Source organism: Anser brachyrhynchus, assembly GCF_964034855.1.
Source record: "Anser brachyrhynchus genome assembly, chromosome: 9".
Taxonomy (NCBI): domain Eukaryota; kingdom Metazoa; phylum Chordata; class Aves; order Anseriformes; family Anatidae; genus Anser; species Anser brachyrhynchus.
Window position 1 is genome coordinate 21,535,598 of NC_137703.1, and position 17,202 is coordinate 21,552,799.

Genomic DNA, 17,202 nt, shown 5'->3' on the forward strand with positions numbered 1-17,202 from the left:
GCACGGGAGCCTGATAAACGAGAGGGAAGGATGCAGCCATTCCATCTGCATTCCCTTGTATGCTAAGAAAGATAAATGGAGGCTGATTCAGAGGACAGATTTAAAGAACGCACTATGTTATCTAGACAAGTGCAATCTTCCCAGGGAGCTGTTGTAGTGGTTGTCTCGAGATCATGCCTTTATTTGTTAGCTAAAATAAATGGACACCACACAAAATTCAATTCATAGAGGAGGTATCTTTTCCAGCCCACTATTCCTTCCTATTTTACTTAGCCAAAACTGTCTTGTCCTATTATTTATTGATGTGACCATTTAATAGCATATAGAAAATTAAAAATAATAAAAAGCTAATTAAAAACTTCAGTGCTTTCTTTTTAGTCTTCAGAAATCTTCCGAACTGAAAGACATTTATATCCACAGCACATTACAATTTAAGGGGTTTTCTCTCTGTAATAAACCATGGATACTTTCAATGGATTTTAATGTAGACAAAACCAAAGAGATTTTCTTGCACAATAAAAGCATTTAATAAAAAATCAGAATCAGTCAATCTTCTTTTTAAGACTAGGTGATAGAATTCGATAGCAGTGATAAAAATCCTAATAAATTCTAGAGGAATAGTTCAGAGAGCTGAGAAAGAACTTATAATTTCCTTTTAAGTTCATAAGGGATTTTTCTATAAGGGATGGTTTAAAATGTAAATGACCTAGGGGATAAAAATACAGATGCTGTAGCTTCCTATGCCTCTCCAGACCGTATTAAAAAAATCTAAAACCACATAACTTTTGTTATTAGCAGTTCACAAATTACAGCTTCCATAAACCCTGAACCTGTTTTTCGAGTGCACTGTATGACTGCTGGGATCCCGGTTCTTGAATTTAGTAATGAGGGCAGATTACGTTAATCTAAGGAGACGCCATGAAATCCTTCAAGAAGCTGCAGATAGAGCCTATACATTTGCCTGCTTTGTTTGGGAGGGGAAGCCCAGTGGAGCCTTGCCGTAATAATAAAGTGCTCCCTGCATGCCAGTTCACACGTGGGGCTAAATCTGAAGTGACATTTCTCAATGAAAGGAGCAGTATTCACTCGTGTGCTCAGCATTTTGATGTCCGCCAAAACCTGGCAAACATGATTACAGAGATCCAGCAGACATGCCACAGCTCTATTTAGTCCTCATGGCTCAACGCAATGCTATGCAAAAAAATAAATAAAAAATCACTGGCTGCCTTGGGATGGCATTCTGGGAATAGGGCTTCATGCATATGGATGGGCTTGACACACTTTTTGCAACTCCTTGTACAAAGGCGGAATATCTGAACCGACCGAGGCTGCTGTACCACCCTCGCCAGGCCAGCTCAGCATCCTGCCCTTCAAACCGTGCGCCAGGGCAGAAACTTGGGCGCTCGGGGACTAGCTGTGTTTATTTGTGCTACTCTGCGTGGCATTTTAATTAGTAACTGTGCGGACTTAAAACCTTTGAATGGACGCACAGGGACAGTTGTGCAGCCTAGCTTTTGTATTTCCACTCTCTCAAAAAAAATCCTGTTTGAGGACATCAGCAGGGGGTTAATGGAAGCTTTGATAAAGTTCTCTGAAGCCTTTTCTTGTTGCTCAACTACAGACTGGACTCTGCTGTCTTTCTGGCTGCTTTCCAACTAATTAATTTAGTCAGCTGCAAAAAGAACTAGAAAAGTTAGAAGCCCAGCTAAACATTTGGTAGCCACAAATACTCCTAGGCGAAGCCTCCTTCCGTATGGAAGTATTTCCTTGCAAACTGTTTAAGAGGAGCGCTCAGGCTGCATGGCAAACTGGGAGAATGAGAAATGTCAGCACGCTGCCGGTGGAAGGAAACGAGCAGTTAAATAATCCACTGCAAATGAAAGCTCCAGGACCATGCCTTGATCTCTGTCAGGTTAGTAACTATTCATCTGTACCTACAGAACTGAGACCAGAATTTGATCGGATTTGATGCCTCTTAAAAGTTAATTTATATAATTACAAGCATGTTCAATGCTAACCAGTCCTGAAATTAAACACCTTTTTCCTGAGGTAACAAGCCCTATTTTCCACAGCAAACCATGAGATCCTTTTAAAAATGTGACCAAACTTTTATTTAAATGCTGCAATTACTTCTTGGCACTATCTGACACGCAACTTGTCTAAGCTGCTCACTGAACCCTGAAGCTGGTTATTTACTAAGGATCTTTAGAAAGCACTTTTTTTTTTTTTTTCCTTCCGAGCAAGACTTGTATTCCCCACCTTGAATACAAATTCATGGAAATGGGTGGTGCAGGTAGCCTTGCCAGCAAGCAGGCAGTTGTTATTTTAATTATTATTTCTTTGTGGAAAGCTGCAGTTACCTTAAAATAATAATGTAATCCCTCCCAACAATAGTTTTCCCGGTTTTGTTTTGAAGACAGTAGCACGTATACTTACAGCTAGGCATTTATTACAGGCCATCAGCTAAAGCCTGGCCAAGAACACGGAGTCGTTAATAAGAAACTCCCACTTGCATCTGCCAGCTTGGAGAAGCTCCTTACTCAGAAACATTATCTTACACATGGAATTAAACGTGCAAGAGGAGAAATCTGAAATGGTCAACACTTGACATCCCCGAGACACTAAGAAATCCCACACTAAACACTGAAAACTTCCAACTTGGAAGTATTCCCGACCGTTTGCTTCCACGCAATTCCCAAATTTCCTGTGCTGGGATCACTTATCTTCCTTGTGGATCTCCCACCACGTTTCTATTTGAAAGGTCTGTGGTTTCCCAAAAGACATTATTTGGTTTGCTTCAGAAGCCCTTGCGGTAACTCCCTTGGATGTAAATCTGCAGAGGGAAGGCACAGCTCAGCTCCCTCGGACACGGCCGCTCGTCCTCCTGCGCCACTGGCACCTCGCCTCGCTGGCTATGGCAGGTGAAACCCCACGGCAGCTGACAGCTCATCCCAGCCCTTCTGCTGGAAAAGCAGGGGAGGGGTTGCTAATTATGTCTAGCAGATCAGTGCAAAGCCTTAGAAAGCACACTGGTTTAGATTCAAAATGAGAAAGTTGCATACAATTAGCCCGGAATTCGGCAAGATGCTGCAACAAATCACCCGGAGTGTCACGCTCACGTATCACCCCTTTTTTAAGTCTCTGCTTACGAGTTTTGAATCTCCTTCCCTATTGAGTAGATGCTTGACACAGCTCCATTTGAGGAACGAGGAGATTGCTGATCCATCATCCTCAGTACAAACACCTTTAAAGCAAAATAAAAACACCCCTTTGCAACTCCCCTTTTTCCATTAGCCTGGCGTTTTGCAGGCAAAAAAAAACACAGCAGCCAGAAGTATCGAACACATCCAGAGCTCTGGACATCTGGCACACACGCCGTTGTTTGCCAAGAGATTATTTTAAATCAGGCTATGGGGGAACGGAGGGAGCCAGGGCGCTGCGAGCATTTACACACCCCAGACACCAGCACCAGGAGCCCCCCCCAGGTTGTGTGCCCGGGGAAAGGCCTCCTGGAACAGGCTGTTTGTATCCCTTGGCCGCAGGGAACAAGGAACTGGAAAGGGTGGGACCGTGCTGGTAGCAAGTCCTTTGAGGAAAATTACATCAACTCCAGGACCAGCTATCGCCTTGCCCCGCAGCGGGGGCCCTCGCCCACCCTTGGCAGCGCCCAGGATTTCTTAGGAAAAAAGGAAAACCTTTGCAAGGGCTGAGCGTAAAACTGCAGGACTCTGAACAACTAGAGAGCTTGCTACTTCTGCAAGCAAAATTAATTTCTTGGACCACCTCCCTGTTGGTAAGATTCTCAAGATGCACATAGGTATCAATAGCTCAATACTGCTTTGCCTCTGTCCTCCACCGTAGAAAAATCAAAAAATTTTACATTCCCTCTCAGGGTAAAGAAATTATTTGCTGTTATTTCTACTGAAACCAGGACTGTACTCAAAGAACACGATGGAGTTTAGACAATCAGATGGACGGATTGATCTTCAGACTATCTGCTAATTTCTCTTTTCTAGTAGTAGTTTTAACAGTATTCACGCAGTCACATAAAGAAAATTCTGCACTTGAAATCTAGTTAACAATGGCTTTTGATGTTTTGCTATATAGCAGTTCTTTATAGATAAGCTATAAATATCCAGGAAAGTAACACATTTAAAAAAAAAAAATACCGAAAGCCTGAGGTTTACTGGCTTTGGCATGTTTTGCTTTTGATCTGCCTGAGCAACTATTACTTTGTCGATATATGCAGTGCGCACTGACCAAGGGCAATGTATGGCCATGAATTTTTACTGACTGCAAATTCAGTTCTGCACGGGCTAAACCACGCTGGCAGCATGTAAGACCTTATATGCATTTTCCGTGCCGTTCGGCACAACACATGAGGAATGCTAATCAACATTTGAAAGGGAACGTGGGCTTTCAAAGAAGACCCACCGACACGCAAAATGGGAATACATTCCCCCTACCAACGGGTCCAGCGGAACTTGCGGGTCATCTGAAAGCAAGCAGCTCCCACTTCTTCCCCCCTCATTTCTAACTTGAAACATGATCAGCATCAAGGGGGGGTCGGATTTGTTGTTTTTACCAATTGAATTCAGAAGGTCCTCAAACAAGCAAGCCTAAAGGCCGAATAAACCCGAGCAGCAGTTGACATTTTCCTTCCCTGCACTGAACGTCCGCGTTTCGGGTTCACCGCAGCTCGGTCATCGCACGCGCCGCCTGTCCCAGAAGAACACGGGATTCACGTGGGTCTTCTCAGCGGGGCTCGGGTCCTGGTGGCACCGTGACCCATTTTAGCTCCTGCCTGGAAGCGGCTGCTGAACAACCGCAGGGCTCTGAGTGACAGTGAGGGACCAGGGGAGCATACAAAAGAGGGGGAAGGACTGCGGCACAGCCAGCCGCGCCGCTCTGCCGCGGAGATGAAGCAGCTCTGAGACAGGCGAACAGACAGCTAGACAGGCAAGGTGTGGGGGATCGGAGACAAAGGAGTGGGGAGGGAAGCGAGAAGAGAAAGAGGAAAAAATGGGACGGGGAGCCTGAAATATTCATAAGAAAGATCCCTTCTTGAACCTGAGCACAGGCAGCGTAAACATTGCTAGTTTTATGCAGGGGGAGAAAGAGGAAGTTTATTTATTTATCCTCTTTTTTTCATCCTAATTGGCACATCCTTCCTCTACCTAGCTGAGATGGTCTACTTAAAGACCACCGAGCCCAAGGTACCTAACAAGGCAACAAATCACCAGGCAGCCTGTTTATTCAGAAACATCAAGCGTTTAACTCCTGCACGAAAGGAGCAAGCAGGAAGCCCATCCCTCACAAAACACAAAAAGAAGGGAGGAAAGAAAGCAGCAGAATGAGTTTAGATTTTAAATCTCATTTAGAGCTTGTGTAGGTTTCCCCCCACCATTGCTCCCCTGCCTTATGAACTCTTTTAGCATCCGTACAAAAACGTGGTCCTTGCTGTGCGGCACCCTCGGACACGCACGCGGCTCACTTGACAGCGAACCTGGCTGGACACCTAAGAAGTCAGGCTGTAGTCTTTATTAAAATATAAAGTGTGCAGTGCCTCTTTGGGGAAAAAAAAAAAAAAAGAAAAAAGAAAAAAAAAGCTTCCTGCTTGCTGTGAACAACGTCTCTTTATTGAGAGATTTACTTTTAATTTTGAACAGCTTCGCAGCATTATCCTTAGTAGGGGGAAAAAAAAAAAGAGCCTGGAGATTTTTGAACTGTTCAGTCAGCTGCCTGGCAGGGATTCTCATTGAAACCAGCCTCTTCACAGCACCATATGAGAACTGCTGGTTTGCATCTCTTCCACAAGTCGTTTCACATTTTTAAGGGATGGGTAAAGTGCTGATTTCATTTGAGCAAAAAGAGCCAGCCACAAAAGCCACCACTGCTAGTAGGGACCCTCAGTATCAGTACTTCCCAGTACTCACTGTGATGAGGTGCTAGCTGCAAGTTTCCACAGCTCAGGGCTTCATCCTTTGCTTTTTTAATTTTGTTTTAATCTTATATGGGAAAAGAGCGGCAGCTCCCATCTCAAAAAAATCAAAAAATTATTATACTAAACATGCATAATACCGAGCTGAATTCACCATTCACAATTCTTAAAATGTCACAACACTGAAGTGTTTCACTAAGAGATAGAAATTTTTACTTGGTTCAAAGCCTGAAATTTAGATTCTCTTAAAAAAAAAAAAAAAAAAAAAAACACCACTATAAAAACCAGGACCTTTTCAAAGGAAGCAGGAAAAATACTTTTTCAAATGCTTTTTGATCCCACTTTGAATGGCAAAAGCTTATTTTCATTTAAACATTTTTCTACAGAATTGGAAACTGAAAAGAGTTTCTAAACAAAGGTGGAAAGCAAACAGCCTCATTTCACTATCTCCAGGAGTAAAGTGGCAAAAGCAAACAAAAAAACACCTGTGCCTTTCAACTGCACCTTTTATGTCATTGCAACACATTTCTTCAATTTCATGCTGAATACACCAGTACCTGATTTCTCATTGTTTTCTGTCTGCCTCCAAACGCATGCCTTCTTTAGGGGCTGGCACCAATGCAAGCAAACATACAAATAATAGGATTTCTGATTCCAACATTAAAAACTGTGTTCTAAAATTTCCATATATTTTCTTCAGATTACATGGTTGCATATCTGGGAGGTCAGCTTGAGACTGTATGTAAGATGAAGCATTTTTTAGTCCCAATCATCCCCATTGATTTTATCTCTAGAATGCACCTCTTGCAAGCAATTCCCCGGGATATGACCCAAAAACACTGCTCACATCACTAAAGAACCATGCTAACAACATTTCATTTCTATCAAATGTTTAAAGCACAACCATAGAGAGCGAAAACAGTAGAGCAGTTTATAGATTTTCAGTGTTGGTAGCCTTGTTTTTATTAGCAAAAGAGAGAAAGAATTTTATTAAAGGAGGAGTTTGCCTCTAATCTTTCTTAAATTAAAAATTGCTGCAATGAAACCAAGGTAGCTTTACATTAGAATGAGAAAGGTGCAAGATCGAAATCATACCTATGGCAGTGCTGTATCATGACATGATTTCTTTATAATGAAATATAGTGAAAGAAAATGAGTGGCACTGGAATTTTACTGCACCCCAGACACACATTTACAATGATTAAACAGATCAGTACTTGTAAAACCCAAGGGTCCAACTTTATAAACCTATACTCAAGCCAAGTAGTTTCACTGAAATCAATAGGATTATTTGCATATGTAAGGACTATTTATCTTAGTTGAGATCTATACGTTTAGATCACACATTTCTATTTAGATCTTCTATGCAGCAGAATACACAAAGATGTATGAAGAACAGGAGAACACTAGCACCTTGGAGTTAATTTTCATGTGTACCGGTACAGTTCTCTCCAGCCCTCTGAAGCATTTGATAGACTGGGCATGTCTCATAATTGGAAATGCTGGCAAAAATACAAATTTCCTGATGTGAAGAACTGCTACTCATGGATAATAAACAAAATCAATTCTTATTTGCATATTCAATCAGATTTTGGTTTGCATATTAAAGCGTAAGATGGTAGAATTTTCACACGGTAGATGGATCCCACTCACTTATTCATGCATATATGCATCCACTAATCCTTACACATGCCAAAATCAGTCAGAAATACTCTCTTTGCTAGGCGTTCGTAGTACAAAAACACTGTCCCTGCTGCTGTTCTCAACTTTCTCTTTTCATATAGCATATGACAGCATTCTCCCAGAGCTTTCTCCTACATCTCTGTAATAGTTTCTGTTCTCTATTAATCATCTTTTCACCGGGCAAAACAATAGTTTGGATTTTTGAATTATAATTTAAAAGGGATACTGTATCACTGTACTGTCATCTGTATGCGTAAAGAACAAAAACAAACAAAAAAAGGACCAGATTTTCAAAGGAGCTTCAATGTGGACTTGACAATTTTACTTTTAACTGTGACTGCAAAATTAAACACACCTCTCACGGTTAATATTGAAGTGCAGTGGACTAGAGCTAGGATTTGCAAGTTTTGATTATGCATACCTATTTTTCACATGCTTCTACTAGCAAACAGAACTCACAGTATTTATGTAGTCCAGTACTCTCAGAACATACAATATTCATATTGTCCCATACACCAGAACTCCACAGATAAAAGATAACCCCACAAGCTACGCTTTAAGGTGCTGAATGCCTGCAATGTTTATGGGACTTGAAGGCAATCAGTGCTGCAAGTGATTAGATAACAGGTTTGACAGTCTTGTAGCCAGTCTGACAGTCTGGATATCTAATTTGCATACAGAAGAGTGTCATATTCAAATGTACATAATTTTGTGCATTAAATTAAAAATTGAACTGGAACCCTGTGCTTGAAATCCTAGCTATCTGCAAACAATAAAAGTTTTCATGTAATTAAATAAATAAAAAAAAAAAGATGTGATCATCAGAACTAAAACCCATTCTGCTGCAGCCTTTGCTAGGTCAAACACGGGGAACTGAAAAAACTGGAAGCATTTAGGGTATCTGAAATAATCAGGTATAGACAGAAATAGTGTTTCACTCTCCCAGATGAGCGAAATGTAAAAATCAGGCAGCATGAAGATGAAAGCTCATATGGGATTTCTCAAGTAATGCCAGGTCTGATCAATTGAAATGTTGTTAGCAGCAGGTTAAGGAGGTATTTATTTAACAACAGGACAGGATCTAATTGACTTTGCAGGGAGAAGAGCGCTAGCATGCAGGCAAGCGAGAACCGACTCATTCTTCTTTCTGAATCGTACACAGTGCTGTTTGGGAGCAGGCAGAAGCACAATGCTGCGCTCCCCAGCCGCGTATTTGTCCCTCTGCAAACTCCAAGGGCACGTCTACGTCCACGTGCAGCGTCTCCCTGACAAAGGGCAGAGCTGCTGAGTGGCTCTGGCTCTGTCCCCTCCATGTCGCCCACGGCAGCTGTGCTGTTCTGCTTCTGCAGAATGCCTCCCAGTGTCCTCGCAGTGTGGTGCAGCGCAGCTCTGCAACCAGCTACGCTAGTCAAACCCTCCTCGATTTTTCTAGCTTTACAGAATTTAAACTATCCATATAAATAACCCAGAAAATAAGGGTTTGACCCAGTTATGCATCCTTGTGTTCATTTGCTCGTGCTAAATTTAATGGAAACCACAGCTTTCCTAAAAACAGGCAAAAGAGACAGGAATAAAATTTGTATGTAGGTTCCTACCCGCTTGGTTAGTTGTCACAGTGACTGACACAGCTTGGTCCTGGCTGGGATTGTGCTTGGAGACTCCATTCACTGCCCAGACTTCAAAGGTATAGTTTGTGTGCGCCAGGAGGTCAGTAATGGAGACCTTGGTGGTTTTCAAGCCGTTCTGCTGGGGGCTGAAGTGCACACCACTGCCACACGACCGGCAACGGCTGAGGTCACCCGCACCACACCTCTTGCATACCACGTTGTAGGAAATATCTTCCCGACCACCTTTGTTCTGCGGGGGGCTCCACTCCAAGTTCACCGATGTCTCATTGACGTTGGAAATCAGGTTCTGGGGAGCAGACGGAGGGCCTAGAAATAAAACGTCCACATTATTAGTACCTGGAAAGACTGTGTGTACAATCCCAATGAAGTCAATGACAGCAGAGACTACGCAGAATTTTACTTCTGTGCTCTTCATGAAGATGAAAAATTAACTAGTGAGTCAAACTCTAATCTCTTCATGAAGTAACAGTATTTTCCAGCTCTAAATTAACCTGAAAGCCCAGTACTGCAATCAAACAAAAACTGTATTCTTCACTTGCACTATTTATACTCCTTATGAAATCTTAAAAACATGTTTGGTCTACTTTACATTCATTTTTCATGATCTCACAAGCAAAGCATTAAATGCACAAAACTCCTGCTTTATTTGAAATTTTCAGGGTCCTCCATTACATACAGGCATATACCCACTGAAAGTCTTGATCTCCCAATATTTTTTCTTTTCTTAACAATAGAAGTGTAGTATTTTCCACACAAATTGATGTCAGATCACCTTCAGCAAATACTGAAGCCAATCAAGCAAAGAGCTGGACATGGCGCTCTGAGAAGATACAAGCTGTGGGATGCAGGAGGAAGGCTTGGGCAGAAAGAGAGCTACAGCCCTGAAGGAGGGAGGAGGCTGCAACAGTGCAGTGCTGGAGAACATTAAAGAATGGAGGAGAAAACACAGTGAAAGAAGAGCTGAAATAAGAAAACGAGAATGAACAGGAAACTATATAGAAGGCTCAGAAATAAGGCTGCATCAGAGATACAGGCTTAGAGAGATCAGCTCTGGCACCACAGAGACAGGAGACTGAGGCCTGTGCCTCGCCAGCATGCTGCCCAGTAGCTGCCAGTTGGCCCCAGCATGGGGACTGGGGGATCGGGGGAGAGAGGCAAAGGCAGGAATCCAGCAAGGCTCCCTCCACACCAGACAGGGCTACGCTGGGCGCAGGGCAAGGGCGGCAGCCCCTCGCTGCCCGTCAGGAACCTGCTGTCACGTTCACGGTCGGCCCTGCCCAGCCAGGCACACTGCCTCCAGCACTGCCCTGCCCGCTCCGCAGCCAAAGCACAGGCAGAAACCGTATTTACATGCTCCAGTCCCCGCAGGCACCAAACCAATATGCACATCAAAAATGCAGAAGAGCTAATCCTGTGATCCTTAATCTAATTTCAATACAGTTGAGGTGAGACACACTTTTTCTATCCTTAAATTTAACAGGAATGATTCATAGCAACCCCATGAAACAGATGAAGCATTTTATACAACACAGAAAGCTTCACTGATCATCAAAACGCAGCCACTTCTGGGGCTGAGCACAATGGCTCTCTGACTACACGCACAATACTGAGGTACAATATTTTACCTTGTGTCCTGTCCCGAACAGAAATGAAGCAGAGTGAGAATGAAGCATGCAAAATGTAATGATCCAAACCAGAATGCAGTGAAAATGGCAGTCCTTAGTAATCACGCATGGCTAGAGCTTTAAATACAGATGTTATTACTGGCAAAATACTGGAAATGATTTTGTAGGAAGTCACAAATTCAATTTTTATTCAAGACACAGGAGAGCTTATGAAAGCTTCTTAAATTTCCCAAAATATATTTGATGGTTGGAATTCAAAAACATTCAACTAGATCTGCAGGCAGAAAGGAAGGAAAGATAAAGTTCTTACGAGTTTCATTCCAGGTTTTTCATTCTTGTTATTCGTTAAATGTTGTGAAATTGAAAAACAATTCAGCCAGCACCAATAGCTTCATTAAGCGTATAAATAAATTAATCTTGATCTCTCGTATGCCAAAGGTACAAAAGCACCCATCAGGCTAAGCTGGGAACTGAATAAATTGTGGTGAAATTCTGCTGAAACCATAAAGTGACTCAAGTATAGCAGCAAAGAGGTTAAGCCGTCTAAAGGTGACTGTGGTGAAGATGAATTTTGGCTGCCTGGATTCATCAGGGCCTCGACAAGGAAGGCTGAGATCTGAGCACGCTGCAGAGGTGGAGGTTTTGAGGGCTGCATCATGTCCTGGGGTCTGTGCTTGAAGCTGCCAGGTCGTAACAGATGTTCAACAGGACAAAGAGTATTTGGATTTTTTAAGAAGCAGCTAGGTAAGGGAAAAAGTCTTAAATGACACAGAGGTCAAATGTACCTACTTATCTTCAGCACCTAGATGAAAGGCTTCTGCTGCAAAAGTGGCTGAGCAAGGACTGTGTCTCTGTGCTCAACTTCACAAATCCAAAATTATTATATTCATTCTGAGAGGAGGGAAATCCTCCCTTCCTGCCAAATCTTTGAAGCACAGTCTCTGGGCTAAGCAGAGCTGGCAGGCAGAATTAGTGCCACAAGAAGACAGAGCACAGGCCAGGCCCTGCGACAGCGACTCCTCCTGCCTGCCGCACCACGGGGCGGGCTGCAAGCCTGGATTTTGGTTTATACACTGGCAGCACACGGGACTCCTAGGGACAAAACCCTTTTACCCGAGGGTCAGCTAGTGCACAGCGAGACCCTGAGAGGAAAAAGCAAGCAGCTTTTTCTTACGGAGTGCTACCTGGCCGCATCACACTGCCCAGGGCTGGGACACTGTGGGGCCAAAGCCCCCTGCCAGGGCGGCCCTGCTCGGAGGCCAGAAGATGTGCCCGTTAGCTCACAGACAGCAGCCGATTTGGGGTTAATCTCAGACTTGCTCTGACGTCCATTAAGATATTTTCCAAGGCTCTAGGTCCAGTTTCACGTGGGAAAATGTGCCAGAATGAATCAAGCTCCTCAGAAGCAAAAAGTCAGTAATTAGTATGTGGGACAGGGCAGAGCAGTGTCTAAACAGAGACGCAACGAAGCGGAAAACCAGGGAAGCAGATGCTTGCAGGTCACAGAGATGAGCGCACCACCTCCAGCATGAAAAGGAAGATGCGGGGGAGTTTCCAAATGGTGGGCTGACATTGCAGTGAGGGGAAAAGCAATTTCCTTTCTTTCTGGAGCATAGTTGTTAACGGAGCTGTTGGCACCGGGAGTGGGGAATAGTTTCAGATTGATGGGCCTGGTTTCAGATGTTGAAACACAGGGCGTATCTGCTCCTTCAATGGTGATCAGGATTTGCTTTGTTTCTGACAACAGAGCCACTGCTGCTGGAGGAGAGGAAAACCCTTTCATGGCCGTGGGAGGCTGGAAACGCCAGCACGGGGGCACCGAGACAGGGACCTGCGGAGCTGCCCCATTCTGGCACTGGGGGGACCCCAAAGAGGACCCGGTTTGACCACGGGACCTGAGAGCAGTATCCCTCACCCACCTATTCAGCAGCACCATGAGCAGACACGGGGGAACGGAAGTTTTTAATTTTATTCCTTCTTTGGGCTCCATAAATCGTGCTTCACAATAAACCCATCGAAATCAACTGAGCCATGAAGCAAATGGAAAGGCCTTGGGTGGAGCAACTTCGCTGTGTGTGTCTGTGCGCAGGGAAACACCAGAGTCTGTTTAGCAACAAATAATCTTTGTCAAGCTAATCTTGCTATCTTCCTCAACCCTCCTATTAGATTTACTTAAATGCATTGGGCAATGCAGATTGTGTATGGCTTTCCCTTGCTGCAATAGGCTACAGGCTTTATATCTTTTTATCTCTCTTTCATCCACAGATAGACTGATCTGTCTGTCTTAAGGACACGTACCCCATGTCAAATGAATATTCAGGAAAACTAGAGTCTTTAAGGAGTTAACAGCATGAGCACTGACTTGCACTAAGGATATGTTTTCACAGTCTTACCTGCATTTTAACTTTTCTATCCACCACTATTTCTCTCCCTCCATTCCTACAACGTACTGAGGTCCCACTCCCAGTCAGAGGCCTCGTGAAAGCCGCTGCAAGGCTGATAAGAGGCTGTTGAAATCCATGACAAAGACACGAATCATCACCTGACCAGCTCCCTCCTTCCCACCCTGTGCTACCTTACCTGAGCCATCTCTGTGGATTAAAGGTCCCCCTGAGCAAATTTAAGGAGCCCCCTGCCCTGTGCCAGGGACCGACTGCTTCCCCAGAGAAGCCCCAGGCACGCTCTGCAGGACTGAAGGAGCCCCTTTGCAGCGCGGACACAGCTGTCAAGTGAAGCAGGGTGCAGACGTGAGGACATTTCATTAAGCTGTTTGTTTGCACGAGAATAATGTTTAGCCTTTAAGACAGCTGCCCTACACGTTGCAGGACCGCTAGAGGTTGCAGGCTCAAAGTGTGCCCGTTGTTCAGACAGCAGCCTGCCGAGGAAGTCACCCCAAAGCCCCTTTCTTCCTGCCACCAAACAACAGTACAGCCACAGGAGGTTCAACCCAGTGGAGGTGGCAGGAAGAAGAAAGCCCATCCTCAACTCAGCGAACAATTTCAAAAGGCAAACAGCACAAACAAGATTAGCAGCAACCGAGTGAAAGCTCCTCCTGCCCTCGGGGATCCATCTCGCCCAGACCTCCAAGCGTGCCAAAGGGAAGGTGCCAACAGGACCCTCAGCGCGCCCCGGGACGGAGCAGCCACGGGTGCCCCAGCACTCAGTAAACCTTGCTGAGCACTGAGCCCGAAGGAGAAAGCTTCCTCCTGAGCAGACTGGGTGTACCACAGACCTGTGGGGAGGGGGGTGCTGGAGCTGGAGGGCCCCCAGCCAGCCAGCCAGGCACAACCTGCCCTTCCTGCAGCTGCGAACCTGCGCAACTGACAAATACCTGTGGAAAGAACTGCCCTAGGATCTGAGGGCAGAACTGTAAATGTGCTGTGCAACTGCATTTAAATGGCTGTAACCAAGGTTTTAATATCACTGGTTTTACATCTTGCTTTTTTATTTTTATTATTACTGATCTGCCCAGCACAGTGCTTCTCTGAAAGCCTCTGTGGGTGTATGCAGTAAATTCAATTACAGTTTTCTACATCCAGACCAGACAGACTTGTTTGACATAGAGAATACTGTCTTCACTAAACCAGTTAATTTAGTTCAGCAACAGTGTATGGTTAGAAGGCGTGGATTAAAGGACAGTGAAAGGAGACGAGAAATAAATGATTCCAGGCAAAACGCCTCCCAAGTGACTTTGCTGTCCCACAAAACAACAAGACACGAAGAAGAACTTGCAGCTGGGTCCTGTGCTGCCCCAGGCTGTCAGAAGTCAGAACCCCCAACGCTGACAACCAGCAGCCCCATATTTTGGGCAGGCCTTTAGAGCAGCCAGAGCAGATTTCATCCCCTGTTAGGTGCAATGGTGAACAATGAGGAACAATGGTGAAAGAACAACTTTTGTTCACCAAAGCTATATGTGACTAAAAAAATTTTTTTTTTCTTTTCCCAGAGGTCCCATGGACAAAGCATTGAAGACAACAAAGCTGCAAGGCTTTGGCCTGGCCAATTTTAATGGACCTGAGTAACCATTACAAGCTATTTTCTCAGGTTGAAAAACAGAAACGTCACAAAACAAACCAGAAAGCACTTCAGCAGAAGGTTCTGACACTACTGACTTAAAGTGAATTCAGGACTTTGAGAAACCCACTGTGATGGCACTGAAGTAAGGCTCCCTCCAGCCACCCACAGCTGTCCCAGCCCATCCCCTGGCAGAGGGCTCCGCACCAGGAGCTCCTTTCTTTGTGCTGACTGCGTCCTCAACCACTGATGGTGGTAGTGGATTACTTTGGCAGCAACATTACCCATTAAGGACTACGTAGATTTTATCAGTATTTGGACTGTAACCACATCTGTTTACTATTAACCTATGTTACGGTTAATATTTATTACCTTGAAAGATGTATCTGTGGGAGGACATCTATTAAAAACGCAAGCTGAAACCCACACTCTCCACGGAAGTGCTAATGGAGATATTTCAAATATATACCCTCAAGAAGCCAAGACTTCGTTATGAGCATCCTGTCAGTCACCAGATCAGTGCATTTAAAGTGCAGGCTCTTTTAAAAAAAGAAAGATGCTTTCAAAACCTATGTACGCAGCTGAGTAACAAGCAGGATGAGGTTTTTCAGACCTGGAAGGAGAAAATGATTTAAAAAATAATTTAGTCTGTATGTGCATGTGTGTAAAAGCACATTTCTCTATCAGGTAACGGATGCCTCTGCAGCCAGGGCAATGGATAATTATTTTCAAGTGGGTTGTCACCCTGCATTCAGCCTGCGTTTGCCTGACAGTGTGAAATCGGAAGGAAGCTTCATTGGCAATTCCCACCAGACATCAGAAAACCTCAAGCATGTAGAAAAGACTTTAATCTTCTTTAACCATTCCCGCACTCTCCTTGAGGAAAATATCAGCTCTTTTTTGAGGCAGAAAAAGCAGACCTTAGCTTGATAAGGATTAAAAATTACTCTAACACTAAAATAATATGATAGCCTGCTGTAGTTGGAAGCTTTTTAACGTCACCCTCAAACAGAGAAAACTCTATAAATGTACTGTTAAGTGCAGCAGAGTGCCAATTATATGTTTGTTAATCAATCAGACGGACAAGTAAGCTACAATGGGCCTCAGACCAGGACTAACAAAAGGATCCTCTTTACGAGCCTGCACCAGAGAGAAGCTGACCCTCTTCATCTGCAATAATTTCAAAGGGAACTCAGGGTATTCAGAAATCTTGAGCTAATTTGCTATATAATAAACAAGATTCGTACAACAGGGAAGACTACTATGACTCACTGTACTGTAAAAGCAGCCTAGTATGAACTGGACTGATTTGAATCAGCAACTTTGGCTTTGGTTATACTACAGACATGCAGTCAAAAGTTAAGTCTTTGATAAGTTACAGGAACAGCAGGCACCTGGAAGTAAGCTTCCAACTACCTAATAGCAGGAAAACCTAACTGGAAATGCAGTATCAGAAACAGTGAGAAGTTCAGCACATCTTCTGCTATACAAGATCTGAAAGCCAGCTTCTGTGTACAACACAGCAAGAATAAAGAGAACAAATACAGAGGTGTGCAGCAGAAAGGATCCATACAACGAACAACTCCAAAGATCTGTGGAGCATATCTACAGAGAGCAACGAAATGTGACGGGAAGTACATCACGTCCCTTTGAAGGGGTTAGCTAGGGTTCCAAGAGGCAATGGGGCTGCACGAGGGCTTTCTGCTGTCCTGTCAGCCTTGTCAGTGTGACCACACTGCTGCTCTCTCCATGGACCTCACGATGCCGTTACTGCATAGCGAGCCTTTAACAATTCTAATCAATACTGTAACTCAATCATGAGCCGAACATTTGTCTCCCTGGAGGCAAGGCTGAGTGTGAAACCAAGAGCTTACTATTTTTGGAGTGGATGCAAAGAAAGTAATTATTAAATAATCAATTAAACTCTTTAAGTTGCCTTACTGAAATGTCTGGCAAAGTGGTGCCAGGCACAGCCTTCAAGAAAAAGCACCTCAGCCTCCTCTTTCCATTTCATAAAGCTTCATTAAACATGGACAACTGTGGTGCTGTCAATAAAGCTTCAGCATGTGAGATGTCAAGCCCTTCAGATAAACCTTTCTTGTTGATCTCTACCCATCTGAAAGACAAGTTATAATGCAGAGCAAACTCCTGGGCTGTGTAGTTTGAGCTCAGAAGCAAAGCCCACGCTCTCCTGTGACAGTTGTGTATCTTGTGGCCACTAATTGCTTCTTTCAGCAGTTGTGGACAGGTCTCCTGTTGCTGCGGGCCAGTTTACACAAGTGCTGACAGTTGGGGAAACCCTCGCTTCTTG

The 17,202-nt window shown here is 44.0% G+C and overlaps 1 protein-coding gene across 3 annotated transcripts in view; it reads right to left on the reverse strand.

The window, feature by feature from the left end:
- The window catches only part of EPHA4 (EPH receptor A4), a 99,211-nt gene that overhangs the window by 37,722 nt on the left and 44,287 nt on the right, over window positions 1–17,202 (reverse strand). For all 3 annotated transcript variants that reach the window (XM_080603722.1, XM_080603721.1, XM_080603723.1), the window contains exon 5: window positions 9,220–9,558. In XM_080603722.1, coding sequence (XP_080459848.1) covers window positions 9,220–9,558 — 339 coding nt within the window. The remainder of the gene's footprint in view (window positions 1–9,219; window positions 9,559–17,202) is intronic.